This window comes from Nerophis ophidion, linkage group LG04 (assembly GCF_033978795.1).
Source record: "Nerophis ophidion isolate RoL-2023_Sa linkage group LG04, RoL_Noph_v1.0, whole genome shotgun sequence".
In the NCBI taxonomy this organism is placed as follows: Eukaryota; Metazoa; Chordata; class Actinopteri; order Syngnathiformes; family Syngnathidae; genus Nerophis; species Nerophis ophidion.
Window position 1 is genome coordinate 79,368,483 of NC_084614.1, and position 23,251 is coordinate 79,391,733.

The 23,251-nt window shown below is 39.4% G+C and overlaps 1 protein-coding gene across 2 annotated transcripts in view; it reads right to left on the minus strand.

The window, feature by feature from the left end:
* Window positions 1–23,251, minus strand: part of nf2b (NF2, moesin-ezrin-radixin like (MERLIN) tumor suppressor b) — a 50,940-nt gene that overhangs the window by 26,370 nt on the left and 1,319 nt on the right. For both annotated transcript variants that reach the window (XM_061899176.1, XM_061899175.1), the window contains exons 3-8: window positions 10,365–10,490; window positions 10,182–10,304; window positions 6,677–6,760; window positions 6,541–6,609; window positions 6,386–6,468; window positions 6,245–6,320 (exon numbers count right to left, since the gene is read on the minus strand). In XM_061899176.1, the coding sequence (XP_061755160.1) occupies window positions 6,245–6,320; window positions 6,386–6,468; window positions 6,541–6,609; window positions 6,677–6,760; window positions 10,182–10,304; window positions 10,365–10,490 (561 nt within the window). The remainder of the gene's footprint in view (window positions 1–6,244; window positions 6,321–6,385; window positions 6,469–6,540; window positions 6,610–6,676; window positions 6,761–10,181; window positions 10,305–10,364; window positions 10,491–23,251) is intronic.

Consider the following 23,251-nt stretch of genomic DNA (forward strand, 5'->3'; position numbering starts at 1 on the left):
CTGCCGAAAATGCATAATAAAGAAGGGAAAAAACATATGTAAGTCGCACTAGAGTATAAGTCGCATTTTTGGGGGAAATGTATTTGATAAAACCCAACACCAAGAATAGACATTTGAAAGGCAATTTAAAATAAATATAGAATAGTGAACAACAGGCTGAATAAGTGTAGGTTATATGACGCATAAATAACCAACTAAAAAGGTGCCTGGTATGTTAAAGTAACATATTATGGTAAGAGTCATTCAAATAACTATAACATATAGAACATGATATACTTTTACCAAACAATCTGTCACTCCTAATCGCTAAATCCCATGAAATCTTATACATCTAGTCTCTTACGTGAATGAGATAAATAATATTGATATTTTACGGTAATGTGTTATTAATTTCACACATAAGTCGCTCCCGAGTATAAGTCGCACCCTCGGCCAAACTACGAAAAAAAAACTGCGACTTATAGTCCGAAAAATACGGTATGTATGACTGTGTGCCCGAAGAATACGATTTTCCTTTCCATAATGTTTATCAATAGCCTTCTATGTTGGTTTGCCATTGTTAGTACTTCATTAGCTTTTTTTTTTTCCAGGACAATTTAAATATTCTTTGTATACACTCCAACTCAAAATTATTCTAGTCTTCATGCAACTGATTTACTCATTGCCCAGGTTTCAGATTCATGTAATAAAGTAGATGTTATACAGCACATGTGTAGAGGAAGAGGATGCAATAGCTGTCAAATGTATACCAAAACTTTCCACAGCTCTTACACGTGATCGGTAATTTTTAACGTGTGTTTCTAATCCCCATGCTATAGGGCAGTGGTCCCCAACCTTTTTGTATCCGCTTAATAATTTGTCCGCGGTCCGGGGGGGGGATCAATTATTTTTATTTTTTTGGTATGAAAAAGGGAAGTTTTTGTCATGAAAAAGGGAGGTTTTTGTGGTTGGTGCACTAATTGTAAGTGTATATTGTGTTTTTTTATGTTGATTTAATATATAAATTTTTTTTTTAAGAAAAATTAATAAAAAATTATTCTGCGGCCCGGTACCAATCGGGCCCGGTGGTTGGGGACCACTGTTTTAGGGTACTTTGACTGATTATATAAAAAACAAACTTTATTTCTCTAAAAATAGTTTGATTCAAGCAAACATTTGTACTTATTGAAGATGTTCTTACTTACTAAAAATATTTATTGATATTTATATTGACAGCTGTTGTTTACTTACCTGACTAACTGATATATACTGATGTATTATTTTTAGTCTACTTTAATATTTTATTTCAATTCAGTTTAAAATAAGTTTTTCATACCTCATATTTAAACTGGCTTCTTCTTGAAAAGCGGTGCACAAAGGTTTTGCCTCCAAGGGCCAAATGGAAAATATGCTAAGAGACCTTTGGCCAAACCTGGATTTTAAGTATGAAGTGAAGTGAATTATATTTATATAGCGCTTTTCTCAAGTGACTCAAAGTGCTTTACATAGTGACACCCAATATCTAAGTTACATTTAAACCAGTGTGGGTGGCACTGGGAGCAGGTGGGTCAAGTGTCTTGCCCAAGGACACAACGGCAGTAACTAGAATGGCACAAGCGGGAATCTAACCTGCAACCCTCAAGTTGCTGGCACGGCCACTCTACCAACCGAGCTATGCCGCCTTTTGAAACACAAATAGCCTAAATGGAAATAATAAAGTTCCTGAAATGAGTTTCAATAACAATGATAGATGACAAATAGTTAGTCTTGTCGACAAACCATCAATGTGTGAGCATCAGGGGTGTCCCAAACTGTTTAACTTCTGATACGATATCCATACTTGCCAACCTTGAGACCTCCGATTTCGGGAGGTGGGGGGGGGCGTGGTCGGGGGTTGGGCGATGAGCGTGGTTGGGGGCGTGGTTAAGAGGGGAGGAGTATATTTACAGCTATCCATCCATCCATCCATTTTCTACCGGCTATTCCCTTTGGAGTTGCTGGTGCTCATCACAGCTACAATCGGGCGGAAGGCGGGGTACACCCTGGACAAGTCGCCACCTCATCGCAGTATGTGTAGAAATCTCTATTTATAATTGAATCACTTGTTTATTTTTCAACAAGTTTTTAGTTATTTTTATATCTTTTTTTCTGAATAGTTCAAGAAAGACCACTACAAATGAGCAATTTTTTGCACTGTTATACAATTTAATGAATCAGAAACTGATGACATAGTGCTGTATTTTACTTCTTTATCTTTTTTATTTTTTCAACCAAAAATGCTTTGCTCTGATTAGGGGGTACTTGATATAAAAAAATGTTCACAGGGGGTACATCTCTAAAAAAAGGTTGAGAACCACTGCTCTAAAAGCCGTAGATGTTATTGTCACATATGCATGCACAGTAGATGGCAGTATTGTCCTGTTTAAGAGTGTCACAACATTGCTGTTTACGGCAAACAAACTGCTTTACGGTAGACGAAAATGTGACTGCTGTTGTTATGTGTTGTTGCCGCGCTGGGAGGACGTTAATAACTCTGCCTAACAATAAACCCACATAAGAAACCAAGAACTTGCCCTCGATCATTCTACAGTTATAACGTCATTGGGCAGGCACTCTGTTTATACTGTAGGAAAGCAGACGTGAAAACAGGCTGTCGGCACGTCAATCGGGTCCGCAAACGATTTGAGTTTATACCTTAATGGATACATGGATGATACAGCAGCGGATTGGTGTGGTCAGATGAAACCAAAATAGAACGTTTTGGTATAAACTCAACTCATCGTGTTTGGAGGAAGAAGAATACTGAGTTGCATCCCAAGAACACCATACCTACTGTGAAGCCTGGGGGTGGAAACATCATGCTTCGCGGCTGTTTTTCTGCTAAGGGGACAGGACGATTGATCCGTGTTAAGGAAAGAATGAATGGGGCCATGTATCGTGAGATTTTGAGCCAAAACCTCCTTCCATCAGTGAGAGCTTTGAATGGTTGACCAAATACGTATTTTCCACCATAATTTACAAATAAATTCTTTAGAATTCCTACAATGTGAATTCTTGGATTTTTTTTAACATTCTGTCTCTCACAGTTGAAGTGTACCTATGATGAAAATTACAGACCTCTGTCATCATTTTAAGTGGGAGAACTTGCACAATCGCTGGCTGACTAAATACTTTTTTGCCCCACTGTATATATATATATATATATACAAACTCCATTTCCATATGAGTTGGGAAAGTGTGTTAGATGTAAATATAAACAGAATACAATGATTTGCAAATCATTTTCAACCCATATTCAGTTGAATGTGCTACAAAGACAACATATTTGATGTTAAAACTGACAAACATTTTTTTTTTGTGCAATAATCATTAATTTTAGAATTTGATGCCAGCAACACGTGACAAAGAAGTTGGGAAAGGTGGCAATAAATACTGATAAAGTTTAGGAATGCTCATCAAACACTTATTCGGAACATCCCACAGGTGTGCAGGCTACTTGGAAACGGGTGGGTGCCATGATTAGGTATAAAAGCAGCTTCCATGAAATGCTAAGTAATTCACAAACAAGGATGGGGCGAGGGTCACCAATTTGTAAGCAAATTATTGAACAGTTTTAGAACAACATTTCTCAACGAGCCATTGCAAGGAATTTAATCATTTTACCATCTACGGTCCGTAAAATCATCAAAAGGTTCAGAGAACCTGGAGAAATCACTGCACGTAAGCGATGATATTACGGACCTTTGATCCCTCAGGCGGTACTGCATCAAAAACCGACATCAGTGTGTAAAGGATATCACAACATGGGCTCAGGAACACTTCATAAAACCACTGTCAGTAACTACAGTTGGTCGCTACATCTGTAAGTGCAAGTTAAAACTCTGCTATGCAAAGCAAAACCCATTTATCAAAAACACCTAGGAACGCCGCATCCTTCGCTGGGCCCGAGCTCATCTGAGATGGACTGATGCAAAGTGGAAAAGTGTTCTGTGGTCTGACGAGTCCACATTTCAAATTATATTTGGAAACTGTGGACGTGGTGTCCTCCGGAACAAAGAGGAAAATAACCATCCGGATTGTTATAGGCGCAAAGTTGAAAAGCCAGCATCTGTGATGGTATGGGGGTGCATTAGTGCCCAAGGCATGGGTAACTTACACATCTGTGAAGGCACCATTAATGCTGAAAGGTACATACAGGTTTTGGAGCAACATATGTTGTCATCCAAGCAACGTTATCATGGACGCCCCTGCTTATTTCAGCAAAACAATGCCAACCCACGTGTTACAACAGCGTGGCTTCGTAGTAAAAGAGTGCCGGTACTCTCCTTGCCCACCTGCAGTCCAGACCTGTCCCCCATCGAAAATGTGTGGCGCATTATGAATCGTAAAATACGACAGTGGAGACCCCGGACTGTTGAACAACTTAAGCTGTACATTAAGCAAGAATGGTAAAGAATTCCACTTTCAAAGCTTCAACGATTAGTTTCCTCAGTTCCCAAACGTTTATTGAGTGTGGTTAAAATAAAATGTGATGTAACACAGTGGTGAACATGCCCTTTCCCAACTACTTTGACACGTGTTGCAGCCATGAAATTCTAAAATGATTATTATTTGCAAAAAAAAAATAAAGTTCATGAGTTTGAACATTAAATATCTTGTCTTTGTAGCATATTCAACTGAATATGGGTTGAAAAGGATTTGCAAATCATTGTATTCCGTTTATATTTACATCTAACACAATTTCCCAACTCATATGGAAACGGGGTTTGTTCTGCCACTTAATAAAAACAGGTAGGTGTTGTTATTTCCATAAAGTTTAAAATAATGGCTTATTTCAGATTCTGTAGTTTAGTGTGCGCCTTTTTCTGGCCTTTGTTCTTCTCCTGTGAATTGAACGTTGTAATGAACCTCATTTGAAAGTGGCGACTGCGTACAAAGCCCGCTCGACATAAAGTGTATACATACGTGCAAGAGGGTTGCGGTTTCCAAGCACATGATCTGGGTGTCTCTATTCCATTTTTAAAGGGGAAAATCATCACCAAACCTATGCAACCGTCAATTTTTTAACCGATTTCCAAACTCTAAATGGGTGAATTTTGGCAAATTAAACGCTTTTCTGTTTATCGGTCTTTTAGCGATGACGCCAGAACGTGACGTCACCGAGGTAACACACCCGCCATTTTCATTTTCACATTACAAACACCGGGTCTCAGCTCTGTTATTTTCCGTTTTTTCGACTATTTTTTGGAACCTTGGAGACATCATGCCTCGTCGGTGTGTTGTCGGAGGGTGTAACAACACTAACAGGGAGGGATTCAAGTTGCACCACTGGCAAGAAATCTGCCGCCAGACCCCCATTGAATGTACCAAAGTGTCTTCACATTTTACCGGCGATGCTAAGACAGACATGTCACAGAGATGTATGGATAACCTGCAGATGCATTTGCAACGATTAAGTCAACGAAATCACAAAGGTGAGTTTTGTTGATGTTGTTGACTTATGTGCTAATCAGATATATTTGGTCACGGCATGACTGCCAGCTAATCGATGCTAACATGCTAGGCTAATCGATGCTAACATGCTATTTACGCTACCTGTATGTAAATTTGAAACTAGATACCCACATTTAATGCGAAACAAACACTTACCAATCGACGGATTTAAGTTGCTCCAGTGTCACAAGATGCGAAAGTCCTCATCGTTTGGTCCGCACATTTTACCGGCGATGCTAATAAGACAGCCATGCTATGACCAAATAGCATCAATAGCTATTCGCTCAATAGCTTCAACTTCTTCTTCAATTTCGTTTTTGCTATCTGCCTCCATACTCTGACGATCTGTTTCAATACATGTGTAATCTGTTGAATCGCTTAAGCCGCTGAAATCCGAGTCTGAATCCGAGCTAATGTCGCTATATCTTGCTGTGGTAACCGCCATGTTGTTTGTATTGGCAGCCCTGTATGACGTCACAGGGAAATGGACGGTGGATTTACGGGTAGCGAAAGTCAGGCACTTTAAAGCTTTTTTTAGGGATATTCCGGGAGGTGTAAAATTTTGAAAAAAAATTAGAAAAATAAAACAAGCCACAGGGAACTGATTTTTATCATTTTTAACCCTTTTGAAATTGTGATAATGTTCCCCTTTAAACAAACGGGATCCAATTTAGGCATTTAAAAAAAGCTGCTATAGTTCCTAAAAAATTCACTGTCACAACCAGCAGAAAGCAGATATGTTTCATATCAAGCAGCAGCGATTAGCACTCACAGTGATGTCAAAGTAGCTGACGCCGTACATCTCAAGGTCCTGAGCGATCTTCAGGTACTCCATCTCAGCTTCATCCCTGTGAGGATGAGATGTAGTCATGATGCTGCATGAAAAACGCTTTCTGGGGGTCAAAGTTCTTACCTGGCGATGCCTCTGTGCTCGGCGTACCACGCTGTGATCTTCTCCTCCCACATGCCAGCTGTCATCTGGTACTGCATCAGAACCTGAGTGGCAAATACGTCAAAAGATCTCAGGAGGCAGAATGGCCTGATTTCAGTAAGTGATCTGTGACTTACTGTCTTTGGCAGAAGTTCATCCTGAGCCAGGAAGCCAGGCTTGTGAAAGTTGGGGTCATAATCGCCGTACTGTTGAGAAAGACAGCAGAAAGGTTAAAAAATGTTCGAGAGCTTGCTCTACTGACGTCAAGCTTACCTTGGCTTGGACAGCGTAGGAGGCCAGAAGAACAGAAGCTTCTGGAGAACAGAATATCTCCTCGTCTAAGATTTGTTTTTTCACCTAAAAAAAAATAATCCAAGACGTACAAGCAAGAAGGTAAACATATTCAACAGATCTCTGGTTAGCAATAGTGCCAAGGGGAAGCCAGAGCTTAAAAACTATCATTTGGGTAAAATATGTAAACAGATAAGGAGAAACAGAGCTACAAGTTGGAATTATTACTACTGTACTTCAACCATCCATCCATCCATTTACTACCGCTTATTCCCTTTGGGGGCGCCGGTGCCAATCTCAGCTACAATCGGGCAGAAGGCGGTGTACACCCTGGACAAGTCGCCACCTCATCGCAGGTACTTCAACCAATAAGGAACTTTAATTCACTGACATATTATCAATACAAATAATAATAATTAACATTATGTCGAAACTATAACTCTTGCAATTGTCTGCATTGTTGCACTTCATAAATGATTTCAAGTACCGTATTTTTCGGATTATAAGTCGCACCGGCCGAAAATGCATAATAAAGAAGAAAAAAACATACATACGTCGCACTGGAGTATAAGTACCATTTTGGGGAAGATTTATTTGATAAAACCCAACACCAAGAATAGACATTTGAAAGGCAATTTAAAATAAATAAAGAATAATGAACAACAGGCTGAATAAGTGTACGTTATATAAATGATAAATGGGTTGTACTTGTATAGCGCTTTTCTACCTTCAAGGTATTCCCATTCACACACACATTCACACACTGATGGAGGGAGCTGCCATGCAAGGCGCCAACCAGCACCCATCAGGAGCAAGGGTGAAGTGTCTTGCTCAGGACACAACGGACGTGACGAGGTTGGTACTAGGTGGGATTTGAACCAGGGACCCTCGGGTTGCGCACGGCCACTCTTCCACTGCGCCACGCCGTCCCGAATATGAGGCATAAATAACCAATTGAGAAGGTGCCTGCTATGTTAACGTAACATATTATGGTAAGAGTCATTCAAATATCTATTACAAAAAGAACATGTTATACCAGTGGTCCCCAACCACCGGGCCGTGGCCCGATTGGTACCAGGCCGCAGAATAATTTTTTATTCTTTTTTATTTAAAAAAATGAATAAATAAAAATATATATATGTATATTTTTTTATTAAATCAACATAAAAACACAATATACACTTACAATTAGTGCACCAACCCAAAAAAACCTCCCCTTTTCATGACAAAAACTTCCCTTTTTCATGACAAACAAGAAAAAAAAAAAAAAAAAAAAAGACCCTTCTACACCTCCCCCCGGGCCGCGGGACAAATTATTAAGCGTTGACCGGTCCGCGGATACAAAAAGGTTGGGGACCACTGTGCTATACGTTTACCAAACAATCTGTCACTCCTAATCGATAAATCAGATGAAATCTTCTTCCTTGATGTCGCTTCCAAACAACTCTACCAACTCCAAAGGTATGCACAGCTTCCTTTTCTGCTGCATATTTCACTACGTTCAGCTTGTAAACTGCAGTACATGATTTCCTTTTCGGTGCCATTTTTGTTCAGGCCTTCTCAGTTTTTATAAGTTACCGCCAACGTTGAAATTATCCATTTTAATAGCTACGGCAGTAGCATATAGCAGTTAGCATCCCATGACCCACAACGCACTTCTCCCGAATTCTTATTGGTTGACGTGTGTGACGATTGCTGACATTTTCTTCGTCTTTTCCGCGAATGAGATAAATAATATTATTTAATATTGTACGGTAATATTTTCACACATAAGTCGCTCCGGAGTATATGTCGCACCCTGGCCAAACAACGAAAAAAAACTGCGATTTATAATCCGAAAAATACAGTTAAGTATTGTATTGACATTACAAGGACAACGTCAATATATAAAACAAAAGTCAAACATATACAACAAAAAATGTTTTTTAAATAAAAATCCTTGGTATGGAAAAATGGCAGGTTTATATGGAAATATGTCGCAAAGTAAGAAAAAGTTATAATTTTTTGTAGAAAATACTGCAATTTTACAATAATATTTTTTGTAAATGCAATTATGATGATGAACGTTGGATTATGAGAATAAAGTTGTAATTCTATGTAATGAAAGTCCCAATGTTATCACAAAAAAAGTACTTAGTCAAGAAAAATTTATGTTTTGAGAAAATGCTGCAATTTGTGGGAATGTGAATTGAACAGGTAGTTATTCAATTATGAAACATGGAAGTTGGATTGTGAATAAAATCGTAATTCAACATAATAAAAGTTGTAATTTTACAACAGAAAAAGTAGCTGTTCAACAAGAGAAAATTGGAAAAATTACATTTTTGGGCGGAAAAAAATAATGATTTTAACAGAAGTTATTGTAATTATAAAAGATTAAAGTTGGAATATTATGTGAATACAGTTATAATTTACAGGATGAACATTTTACAACAAAAAGTTGAAAAAGAAGAACTCTGACAAAAGCTGCAATTTTAGGGAACGTGAATTTTACAAGAATTATTGCAATTATGAAAGATGAAAGTTGGAATATTATGCGAATAAAGTTGTAATTTACAATAAAAAGTTGAAAAATAAGAATTTTGACAAAAAACTGCAATTTTAGGGAATGTGAATTTTACAAGAAGTTATTGCAATTATGAAAGATGAAAGTTGGATTACATGAATAAAGCCATAATTCTACGTTATGAAAAATTGTACATTCTTTTGAAAAAATCTTACAATTTTAAGGAATACATTTTCAAGAAGTTATTGCAATTAATAAAGTCATAATTCTACAATATTAAAGTCGCAATTTTACAACAGAAAAAGTAGCTCTTTGACGAGAAGAAATATGAAATTCTTGGTAAAATGTCTGATATTTTTTGAGAAAAAAAAATGTAACAAAAGTTATTGCAATTATAAAAAATGAAAGTTTGAATATTATGTGAACAAAGTTTAAAAGACGAAAATTGTACAACACAAATGTTTTTTGTTTTTTTTTAGAAAATGCTGCAAGTTATTTATCCATCCATCCATTTTCTACCGCTTGTCCCTTTTGGGGATGCGAGGGGTGCTGCATTCAGGCGGAAGGCGGTGTACACCCTGGACAAGTCGCCACCTCATTACATGCAAGTTATTTATTATTTTGCTAAATGAAAGTTGTTAAAAGTTGTAATTGTAAGAGAAAAAAGTCACAATACTACAAGAACATGTAATTTTACAAGAATGAAGTCATAATATTATGACAGTAGTCAGAACTTTACTAGATAAGAGTTTCAATATTAGTAGATAAATATTATTATATTATGAGCGGTTGTAATTTAATAATATCGTATTAATTAAAAAAAGAGAATCAGGGTTGCATTTAAAAAAAAAAAAGTTGTTTACATAAACGCTAAGAAGTCATTTGTTTTGCATCTTGTTCCATTCTAGTACCCAAAATGAGTCAAACCGGGACCTTTGGAGCACCACTACATGCCAAACATGATCTTGAAATGAAGATTACCTGTAAGAAGAAGAGGTGCTGTGTGATTTCTTGCACCAATTCTTCTTCTACTTTCTCCGGGAAGAACTTGGCCAAGAAGTGAAACGTAATGGGCGAGTCTTTGGGGACCTCCTGATCCAGCACCTGAGAGGGCAAATCGTGTCAGTCCATTAACAAGCGCAGTCATCATGTCATGTTACTCACTCGTTTGTCAGGTTTGAGCCAGGCGTGGGTGTCCTTCACCGTGTAGCGAAGCCCAAAGAACCACGTCTCCCTCAAGCCCACCGTGCGACACACCAAGTCAAACAAGTCTTTGCCTTTCCACTTGACCTGAGGAACAAATGTGGACCACACTTTTACATTTAGGGCTGTCAAAAGCATTGTTATTTTGATACCAAGTCAGTACCAACACGTGATCTAGACCAGTGGTTCATGTACCCCTGGGGGTACTTGAAGGTATGCCAAGGGGTACGTGAGATTTTTCAAAAATATTCTAAAAATATCAACAATTCAAAAATCCTTTATAAATATATTTATTGAATAACACTTTAACAAAATATGAATGTAAGTTCATAAACTGTGAAAAGAAATGCAACTACAGCTAGATTTTGGGTGGACATGTTACTAGAAACAGCCCAATAGCAAGAACCAGCATGCATGTCTATAAAAACGTTTTTTTTTTTTAAAGATGGGTATTTAAGCCTTTTTTAAAAACATCCACAGTCTGTGGTGCCCTCAGGTGGTCAGGGAGAGCGTTCAACAGAATGGGAGCAGCGGAGCAGAAAGCCCGGTCTACCATTATTCGTAGGGGCGGTATAGCTCGGTTGATGGAGCGGCCGTGCCGGCAACTTGAGAGTTGCGGGTTCGATCCCCGCTTACGCCATCCTAGTCACTGCCGTTGTGTCCTTGGGCAGGACGCTTTACCCACCTGCTCCCGGTGCCACCCACACTGGTTTAGGTGTAACTTGGATATTGGGTTTCACTATGTATAGCGCTTTGAGTCACTAGAGAAAAAGCGCTATATAAATACAATTCAATTCACTTCACTTACATAAATATTGATGTTAAAGATTTCCTTTTTTGTGAAGAAATGTTTAGAATTAAGTTCATGAATCCAGAGGGATCTCTATTACAATCCCCAAAGAGGGCACTTTAAGTTGATGATTTATGTGTAGAAATATGTATTTATAATTGAATCACTTGTTTATTTTTCAACAAGTTTTTAGTTATTTTTATATCTTTTTTTCCCAAAATAGTTCAAGAAAGACCACCACGAATGAGCAATATTTTGCACTGTAATACAATTTAATAAATCAGAAACTGATGACATAGTGCTGTATTTGACTTCTTTATCTCTTTTTTTCAACCAAAAATGCTTTGCTCTGATTAGGGGGTACTTGGGTTAAAAAAATGTTCACAGGGGGTACATCACTGAAAAAAGGTTGAGAACCAATGTATAAGACCCTTTGTGGAGGTAGACATTAATAGTAAAAGATAGGTGTATTTTTCGGCTAATCAATTACAAGAGGTCACCAAAGTATTCGCTGTGCAAGCGAGAGCAGGAAATCCGCCACCACAAGCCCAGGGAGTGTGCATTATGGCGCGCAGAAAAGCTCGAGAAGCATGCAAACCAACCTTTATCACTTCTATAAGTGCTAAAAAAAACCACTCTTCTGTTGTTTGGCAACACTTTGAACTTAACGTATTTTACCACGAAGGCAAAGTGTGGCTCTGGGGACAATTTGCTGAACGCACCTCTTTTTTTAATGGCACATTGGAGAAATTAAATACACAGCAAAAATTTTAAAACTGTGCAAAAAGATATAACCTAAAAACAATAAGCTGAAACGTTGTTACTAATAAAGAATAAAAAACATACATACATACATACATACATACATACATACATACATACATACATACATACATACATACATACATACATACATACATACATACATACATACATACATACATACATACATACATACATACATACATACATACATACATACATACATACATACATACATACATACATACATACATACATACATACATACATACATACATACATACATACATACATACATACATACATACATACATACATACATACATACATACATACATACATACATACATACATACATACATACATACATACATACATACATACATACATACATACATACATACATACATACATACATACATACATACATACATACATACATACATACATACATACATACATACATACATACATACATACATACATACATACATACATACATACATACATACATACATACATACATACATACATACATACATACATACATACATACATACATACATACATACATACATACATACATACATACATACATACATACATACATACATACATACATACATACATACATACATAACATAACATAACATAACATAACATAACATAACATAACATAACATAACATACCATACCATACCATACCATACCATACCATACCATACCATACCATACCATACCATACCATACCATACCATACCATACCATACCATACCATACCATACCATACATACGCAGCTTTGACATCCATTCATCCATTTCCTACCGCTTGTCCCTTTTAGGGTTCGCTGTGGGGTGCCTATGATTTGGTTATTTCAATGAGTTTTCTTTATTTTCATGACTATTTAAAGTGTAGATTGTCACTGAATGCATCAAAGCTATGACACCGGTGAAGTGAAAACCATTTCAGGTGACTCACACGAGGGCCCATCACTGTGCCCACCATGCACCCGCCAGGGCTCGTAACAGGGTTCCCCAGGTTCCTTGGATATCTTTGTATCGTGCGTTAAATTCACTGCTCATTAAGGGCAGTGGTATTTCACTTGCGACGCCCTGGGGCCGGAGCCCCGAACGGGGCCTCCCACTTATTCTACACCCCTCATGTCTCTTCACAGTTGCAGACTAGAGTCGAGCTCAACAGGGTCTTCTTTCCCCGCTGATTCTGCCAAGCCCGTTCCCTTGGCTGTGGTTTCGCTAGATAGTGGGTAGGGACAGTGGGAATCTCATTCATCCATTCATGCGCGTCACTAATTAGATGACGAGGCATTTGGCTACCTTAAGAGAGTCATAGTTACTCCCGCCGTTTACCCGCGCTTCAATGAATTTCTTCACTTTGACATTCAGAGCACTGGGCAGAAATCACATCGAGTAAACACGCGTCGCGGGCCATCGCGATGCTTTGTTTTAATTAAACAGTCGGATTCCCCTGGTCTGCACCAGTTCTAAGTCAGCTGCTAGGCGCCAGCCGAGGCCACCCGGCAGGACGCAACGCTGGGGTCCGTGGCCGGGGCCCCGTTTCCCGAGAGGGCCCCACCGGGAGCCGTAGCTGAGGTGATCCGCGAGAAGGGCCCGGCGCACGTCCAGGGTCACCACCGCACCCGCCGCACTGACACCCCGCCTCGCCCGCCTTCCCCGCGGCCGGCACCGGCGGTACGGCCGCCCCCCTCACCCGCGCGGCCGACCCCCCGGTGAGGAGAGGCCGACGCACGGGCGGTAGAGCGACCGAGGCCACCGGCGCGGAGAGAATGCCGAGGGTGTGCAAAGCAGTAATCAGAAGAGATGAGAATATAAAACATGTTTTCAGTTATTTCACCCTTTTTTCTTGAGAACATAACTCTACATGTGTTCATTCATAGTTTTGATGCCTTCAGTGACAATCTACAATGTAAATAGTCATGAAAATAAAGAAAATCCATTGAATGAGAAGTTGTGTCCAAACTTTTGGCCTGTACTTTACATACAGTGTGTATAAAGAATTATGATTGAGTGTTTGGATCTGTTTTTAGAGCGCTTTATAGGCGGACTATAGCTACTACCATTGCCTCCATTGTTAGCTGACTTTTGCTAGTGTTTATTTAGGATTAAGAATGCATGAAAAGGAAAAAGATGTGTTCTTGCTTTAAATAAGGATTGTGAATGAAAGGCAAAATTGCAAAACAGTACAGTTCCCTTCTAAATACTTGACACTAGTTTGAACCACTTTTCAACAAGTTACCTAATTTCAAACTACATGGCTTAAGTTTTTAAATCTTTGCGTGGAAGAAGTATCAAGAATGGTAAAAATGTACAGGTGCCGACCACTGACATGTTAGTATCATGAAAACCAGTGTTTATTTATGATTTAGAATGCATAAAAAGGAAAAACATGTATTCTTGCTTTAAATAAGGGTTGTGAATGAAAGGCGAAATTCCAAAAAAGTGTCATTCCTCTCTATGTACTTGACACTTTAAACCACTTTTAAATAGAGTAGTTCATTTAAAAGTACATGGCTTGAGGTTTGTTAGTTTTTTTTAAATCTTTTTGTGGAACAAGTTTGGAGAATGGTAAAAATAAACAGGTGCCGGCCACTGAAATGTTGGTATTGTGACAACCAGTCAAAAAAAAAAACAATACTCCTGTTTGGATGGATGGCAAAGATGGAATAAGTTGGCTTACTTTTGTAACAAAGGTTACAGGTGAATGAGTTAAAACATTAAAAAAAATCCAGCAGATCAGCTTTGACGTCCATCCATCCATTTCCTACCGCTTGTCCCTTTTGCGGTTCGCTATGGGGTGCTGGAGCCTAGGATTTGGTTATTTCAATGCATTTTCTTTATTTTCATGACTATTTACATCATGGGTGTCAAACTCTGTCAAAATTTGGCCCGCCGTTTAATTTTATTTGGCCCTTGAGGCAATATCAAATTAACATTAGAGCTGGCCCGCCGGTAACATTCACCGCTAATACTCATACTTGCCAACCCTCCCGATTTTCCCGATAGACTCCCGAAGTTTAGTGCCCTTCCCGAAAATCTCCCTGGGCAACCATTCTCCTGATTTCCACCCGGACAACAATATTGGGAGCGTGCCTTAAAGCCACTGCCTTTAGCGTCCTCTACAACATGTCGTCACGTCCTCTTTTCCGCCATATAAACAGCGTGTTGGCCAAGGCACATATATGAGGCTTTCACACACATATATGCGAATGCCACGCATACTTGGTCAACAGCCATACAGGTCACACTGAGGGTGGGCGTATAAAGAACTTTAACATTGTTAAAAATATGCGCCACACTGTGAACCCACACCAAACAAGAATGACAAACACATTTCGGGAGAAAAACCGCACCGTAACACAACAAACACAACAGAACAAATACCCAGAACCCTTTGCAGCAATAACTCTTCCGGAACGCTACAATATACACCCCCCGCTACCACCAAACCCCGCCCACCTCCCTTTTATTTTATTTTCAAATTTATTAGCCTGTGGAAAAAGTTAATGTTGATATTTACTTTAGAAGGCTGCAAATAGAAAATAGGTTTTTATTTTTTTAAATTAAATTGTATTTAATATACCACTGATGTTTTTTCGTTTTGTTTTTTGAAAATTGATTTTGCACTTTACGTTATATAAGCTCTGCCTGTTCCATGGGAGGAAGCCCGAGTACCCGGAGGGAACCTATGCAGTCACGGGGAGATCATGCAAACTCCACACAGAAAGATCCCGAGCCCGGGATTGAGCCAGGATTACTCAGGACCTTCGTATTGTGAGGCAGATGCACTAACCCCTGTACAACCGCGCTGCCCTATTTAAGCCTTGCTTGTTCAATATTCATTGCAAAACTTGTTTGGGTCCCTATTAAAAGGTTAATCTGTTCAAAGTTGGCCCGCAGCTTTGTTCAGTTTGAAATTTTGGCCCACCCTGTATTTGAGTTTAACACCCCTGATTGTAGATTGTCACTGAATGCATCAAAACTTTGACACCTGTGAAGTGAAAACCATTTCAGGTGACCACCTCTTGAAACTCATCGAGAGAATGCCAAGGGTGTGCAAAGCAGTAATCAAAACTATTATTTTGAAGAGACTTGAATATAAAACATGCTTTCAGTTATATCCGCTTTTTTTCTTAAGTACATAACTCCACATGTGTTCATTCATAGTTTTGATGCCTTCAGTGACAATCTACAATGCAAATAGTCATAAAAATAAAGAACATTAAATGAGAAGGTGTGTCCAAACGTTTGGCCTATAATGTACATACTTTACAGTGTGTATAAAACAATGATGATTGAGGCTTTCGGATGTTTTTAGAGCGCTTAATAGGCGGAATATCGCGACTACCATTGATTCCATTGTTAGCTGACTTTTGCTAGTGTTTATTTAGGATCTAGAATGCATAAAAAGGAAAAACATGTGTTCTTGCTTTAAATAAGGATTGTGAATGAAAGGCAATATTCCAAAAAAGAGCAGTTCCCCTCTAAATACTTGACAATTTGAAACATTTTTAAATAAGGTAGTTAATTTTAAAGTACGTGGCTTGAGTTTGTTTTCTTTTTTTTCTGGAACAAGTATCGAGAATGGTAAAAATAAACATGTGCCGACCACTGAAATGTTGGTATTGTGACAACCGGTCAAAAAAAACCCAATACTCCTATTTGGATGGATGGGAAAGATGGAATAAGTTGTCTTATTTTTGTAGCAAATGTTACAGGCGAATAAGTTAAGATACTTAAAAAGCCAGCAGAGCAGCTTTGACGTCCGTCCATCCATTTCTTACCGCTTGTCCCTTTTGCGGTTCGCGATGGGGTGCTGGAGCCTAGGATATGGTTATTTCAATGCGTTTTCTTTATTTTCATGACTATTTACATTGTAGATTGTCACTAAAGGCATCAAAACTTTGACACCTGTGAAGTGAAAACCATTTCAGGTGACCACCTCTTGAAGCTCATCGAGAGAATGTCAAGGGTGTGCAAAGCAGTAATCAAAACAAAGGTGGCTATTTTGAAGAAACTAGAACAAAAAACATGTTTTCAGTTATTTCACTTTTTTCCATAACTCCACATGTGTTCATTCATAGTTTTGATGCATTCATTGACAATCTACAATGTAAATAGTCATGAAAATAAAGAAAATCCTTTGAATGAGAAGGTGTGTCCAAACTTCTGTACTTACAGTGTGTATAAATAATTATGATTGAGGCTTTTGATTGTTTTTAGAGCGCCCTATAGGCGGAATATAGTGACTACCATTGACTCCATTGTTAGCTGACTTTTGCTAGTGTTTATTTATGATTTAGAATGCATAAAAAGGAAAAACATGTATTCTTGCTTTAAATAAGGATTGTGAATGAAAGGCAATATTCCATTAAAGAGCAGTTCCCCTCTAAATACTTGACACTTTAAACTAGGGTTGGGCGATATATCGATATAGACAATGGCTATATCGTAACATTCGAGTATACGTTCTCACGCAGTTGCTTTTAGCTGCGGGCATTAAACTTCAGGCTCTTCTCACTCTTTCCTGTCTCTCCTTCTCACAGACAAGCAGGCGCACATTCTTATATATGTCACATACTGTCACATCATACGTCACATACGTATACGCCCTCGCCCACCAGAGAGATAGCAGACTGGGCTACGTTAGCTGCTAACGTAGCCGTACGAGTGGGAATACGAGAGAAAGAAAGTGTGGATCTGGTAACAAATGAAGGAAGACTTAATTCCCAATAAAAACAGCAGGGTTTCAATTGTCTGGCTGCGGTTCAGCTTCAAGTGGGAATATGTCGAACAGACAACCGTCATTTGTCAAGTGTGGGGCAAAAGCGTTGCTATAAAATGTAGCATTACTGCTAATATGTAGCATCATTTGAAAAGTCACTCGCTAGAGCATGGGTGTCAAACTCTGGCCCGCCGTGTAATTTCATTTGGCCCTTGAGGCAATATCGAATCAACATTACAGTTGGCCCGCCGGTACTATACAGCGGTGGTGCCGCTATAACACCGCATTCACCGCTAATACTCATACATGCCAACCCTCCCGATTTTCCCGGAACACTCCATAAGTTCAGTGCCCCTCCTGAAAATCTCCCGGGACAACCATTCCCCCAAATTCCTCCCGCTTTCCACTCGAGACAACAATATTGGGGGCGTCACGTCCCTTTTTCCTCCATACAAACAGCGTGCCGACCCAGTCACATATTGTAAGCGGCTCGTAAGCACACCTAAATGAATGCAAAGCATACTTGGTCAACAGCCATACAGGTCAGACTGAGGGTGGCCGTATAAACAACTTTAACACTGTTACAAATGTGCGTCACACTGTGAACCCACACCAAACAAGAATGACAAACACATTTCAGGAGAACATCTGCACCGTAACACAACAAAACAAATACACAGAACCCCTTGCAGCACTAACTCTTCCAGGACGCTACAATATACACCCCTGCTACCACCAACCCCGCCCACCTCATTGCTATTTAATTTTTGAATCTATTAGCCTGTGGAAAAAGCTAATGTTGATATTTACTTTAGAAGGCTGCAAAAAGAAAAGATAAATAAATAAATGGGTTGTACTTGTATAGCGCTTTTCTACCTTCAAGGTACTCAAAGCGCTTTGACACTACTTCCACATTTACCCATTCACACACACATTCACACACTGATGGAGGGAGCTGCCATGCAAGGCGCCAACCAGCGCCCATCAGGAGCAAGGGTGAAGTGTCTTGCTCAGGACACAACGGACGTGACGAGGTTGGTACTAGGTGGGATTTGAACCAGTGACCCTCGGGTTGCGCACGGCCACTCTTCCAGTGCGCCACGCCGCATTACATTTTTATTTAGATTTTATTTAATATGCCATTGATGTTCTATCGTTTGTTTTTTGAATGTTGGTTTTGCACTATCAAGTTATATAAGTTTTGCTTGTTCCACATTCAGTGTTAAAGCAAATCAGTGTAGCAAACTGAGCAATAATTAACATTTTATTCATGCACTTTCTCTTGCTACTTCAAGGCTTGAATGTTGGATTCACTCATTATTGTTCATTTATTTTCAAATGTATTATTAGCCTGTGGAAAAAAGTTTATGTTCATATTTAACTCAGAAGGCTGCAAAATAGAAAATACACATTCAATGTTTATTAACATTTTATTTCATATGCCATTGATATTTTTTCATTATTATTTAAAACTTAATGATTTTGCACGTCAATATAAAGTTATATAAGCCTTGCTTGTTCGATATTCAATGCAAAACTTGTTTGGGTCCCTATTAAAAGGTTAATTTGTTCAACCTTGGCCCGCGGCTTTGTTCAGTTTTAAATTTTGTCCCACTCTGTTTTTGAGTTTGACACCCCTGCGCTAAGAGAATTTCATAACGTTCGTCGTAACCTACCACATAGTGAAGGACAAATACTATTTGATTTCCTATTATGCAGCTCATTTTTATTTGACACTTAAAATGTCTCTGACAATCTTGCACTTTATGTTTTGAAAATGACTTGAATAGTTGTGCCATTGCTTAACAACTTTAATAAATACACTTTTGGTCAATTGACTTAGTTGTGATTCCCCTCTCTGCATGAAAAGTTTAAAAGTAGCATATATGAATGCAGTATGAAGAAGAATGTTTTAATGTATACACTAGGGGTGTGGGAAAAAATCGATTCAAATACAAATCGAATCGAATACGTTGTGCGATTCAGAATCGATTCTCTTTTTTTTTTTTTTAAATTGATTTTTTTTTTAAATCAATCCAACAAACCACTACACAGCAATACCATAACAATGCAATCCAATTCCAAAACCGAACCTGACCCAGCAACACTCAGAACTGCAATAAACAGAGCAATAGAGAGGAGACACAAACACGACACAGAACAAACCAAAAGTAGTGAAACAAAAATGATTATCAACAACAGTATTAATAGGATAGCAGTGATTAAAAATCCATCATTGACATTATCATTAGACATTTATAAAAATAAAAAAAAAGAACAATAGTGTCACAGTGGCTTACACTTGCATCGCATCCCATAAGTTTGACAACACACTGTGTCCAATGTTTTCACAAAGATAAAATAAGTCATATTTTTGCTTCGTTTAATAGTTAAAACAAATCGAAATTATTGCAATCAGTTGATAAAACATTGTCCTTTACAATTACAAAAGCTTTTTTTTTTTTAAATCTACTACCATGTTGGGACGGCGTGGGGCAGTGGTAGAGTGGCCGTGCCCAACCCGACGGTCCCTGGTTCAATCCCCACCTAGTACCAAACTCGTCACGTCCGTTGTGTCCTGAGCAAGACACTTCACCCTTGCTCCTGATGGGTGCTGGTTAGTGCCTTGCATGGCAGCTCCCTCCATCAGTGTGTGAATGTGTGTGTGAATGGGTAAATGTGGAAGTAGTGTCAAAGCGCTTTGAGTACCTTGAAGGTAGAAAAGCGCTATACAAGTACAACCCATTTATCATTTATGTCAGCAGACTGGGGTAGATCCTGCTGAAATCCTATGTATTAAATGAATACAGAATCGGAAAAATATCGTTTTTGAATCGTAAAAAATCGATATATTATAGAATCACGACCCCAAGAATCTATATTGGATCGAATCGTGGGACACCCTAAGATTCGCAGCACTAATTTGTACCATGTAATGATTAACGTGGACCCCGTTTTAAGTTGAAAAACTTATTCGTGTGTTACCATTTAGTGGTCAATTGTACGGAATATGTACTGTACTGTGCAATCTACTAATAAAAGTTTCAATCAATCTATCAATCAAAGGCATTTCCTACCGCTTGTCCCTTTCGGGGTCCGCTGGAGTCTACGATTGGGTTATTTGTAGGGATGCACCGATTAATCGGTAACCGAATATATTCGGCCGAATATGGCAAAAAAAGCCACATTCGGCCTTCGGTGGAATGAGTTAAAAACAAGGCCGAATAGTGGCGTGTGACGCAATTTTTTGAGGCGGTGACGCAATCAACCAACGTGCAGTGACGTTGGGATATGTTGTGTACCTGTATAAGTGTATGAGGTTACAAGCACACACTTAATTGAGATTTAGTGGGGCCTCTGTTTACATTATTAGCCTGTTGTGTAGGCTACCTGTATAATTGATGAGGTTACAAGCACACATGGTAAAGAATCTGGGTATTAACTTCGACCCAACTCTCTCCTTTGAGTCACACATTAAAAGCGTTACTAAAACGGCCTTCTTTCATCTCCGTAATATCGCTAAAATTCGCTCCATTCTGTCCACTAAAGACGCCGAGATCATTATCCATGCGTTTGTTACGTCTCGTCTCGATTACTGTAACGTATTATTTTCGGGTCTCCCCATGTCTAGCATTAAAAGATTACAGTTGGTACAAAATGCGGCTGCTAGACTTTTGACAAGAACAAGAAAGTTTGATCACATTACGCCTGTACTGGCTCACCTGCACTGGCTTCCTGTGCACTTAAGATGTGACTTTAAGGTTTTACTACTTACGTATAAAATACTACACGGTCTAGCTCCAGCCTATCTTGCCGATTGTATTGTACCATATGTCCCGGCAAGAAATCTGCGTTCAAAGGACTCCGGCTTTTTAGTGATTCCCAAAGCCCAAAAAAAGTCTGCCGGCTATAGAGCGTTTTCCGTTCGGGCTCCAGTACTCTGGAATGCCCTCCCGGTAACAGTTCGAGATGCCACCTCAGTAGAAGCATTTAAGTCTCACCTTAAAACTCATTTGTATACTCTAGCCTTTAAATAGACTCCCTTTTTAGACCAGTTGATCTGCCGTTTCTTTTCTTTTTCTTCTATGTCCCACTCTCCCTTGTGGAGGGGTCCGGTCCGATCCGGTGGCCATGTACTGCTCGCCTGTGTATCGGCTGGGGACATCTCTGCGCTGCTGATCCGCCTCCGCTTGTGATGGTTTCCTGCTGGCTCCGCTGTGAACAGGACTCTCGCTGCTGTGTTGCATCCGCTTTGGACTGGACTCTCGCGACTGTGTTGTATCCATTGTGGATTGAACTCTCACAGTACCATGTTAGGACCGCTCGACATCCATTGCTTTCCTCCTCTCTAAGGTTCTCATAGTCATCATTGTCACCGACGTCCCACTGGGTGTGAGTTTTCCTTGCCCTTATGTGGGCCTACCGAGGATGTCGTAGTGGTTTGTGCAGACCTTTGAGACACTAGTGATTTAGGGCTATATAAGTAAACATTGATTGATTGATTGACTTAATTGAGATTTACTTGAGCCTTCTGTTTACATTATTAGCATATCTACTGTGGCTATGCAGACTTTTGCCAAAAGGACAATAATTCACTTCAATGCACTTTATTTTTTTTTGTAATGCATGTTTTATTTGAAGGCCTAATATAAATGAAAAACTTTGTGCTTTTTTTAAAAAACAAAGGCTACTAAAATATTTAAAAAAATGTCAATATTCAATAAAAAAATACTTTATTTGAAAAACATGTCTAAATATTTATTCTAGGCTATTTATGCAATATTAAAAAAATTATGAAAAACTGCATTTACGGTTGCAGAGGGGTTAGTGCGTCTGCCTCACAATACGAAGTTCCTGCAGTCCTGGGTTCAAATCCTGGCTCGGGATCTTTCTGTGTGGAGTTTGCATGTTCTCCCCGTGACTGCGTGGGTTCCCTCCGGGTACTCCGGCTTCCTCCCACTTCCAAAAAACATGCACCTGGGGATAGGTTGATTGGCAACACTAAATTGGCCCTAGTGTGTGAATGTGAGTGTGAATGTTGTCTGTCTATCTGTGTTGGCCCTGCGATGAGATGGCGACTTGTCCAGGGTGTACCCCGCCTTCCGCCGATTGTAGCTGAGATAGGCGCCAGCGCCCCCCGCGCCCCCGAAAGGGAATAAGCGGTAGAAAATGGATGGATGGATGGATGAAAAACTGCATTCACGGTTGCAGAGGGGTTAGTGCGTCTGCCTCACAATACAAAGTTCCTGCAGTCCTGGGTTCAAATCCAGGCTCGGGATCTTTCTGTGTGGAGTTTGCATGTTCTCCCCGTGACTGCGTGGGTTCCCTCCGGGTACTCCGGCTTCCTCCCACTTCCAAAAACATGCACCTGGGGATAGGTTGATTGGCAACACTAAATTGGCCCTAGTGTGTGAATGTGAGTGTGAATGGGGCGGCATAGCTCGGTTGGTAGAGTGGCCGTGCCAGCAACTTGAGGGTTGCAGGTTCAATTCCCGCTTGTGCCATCCTAGTTACTGCCATTGTGTCCTTGGGCAA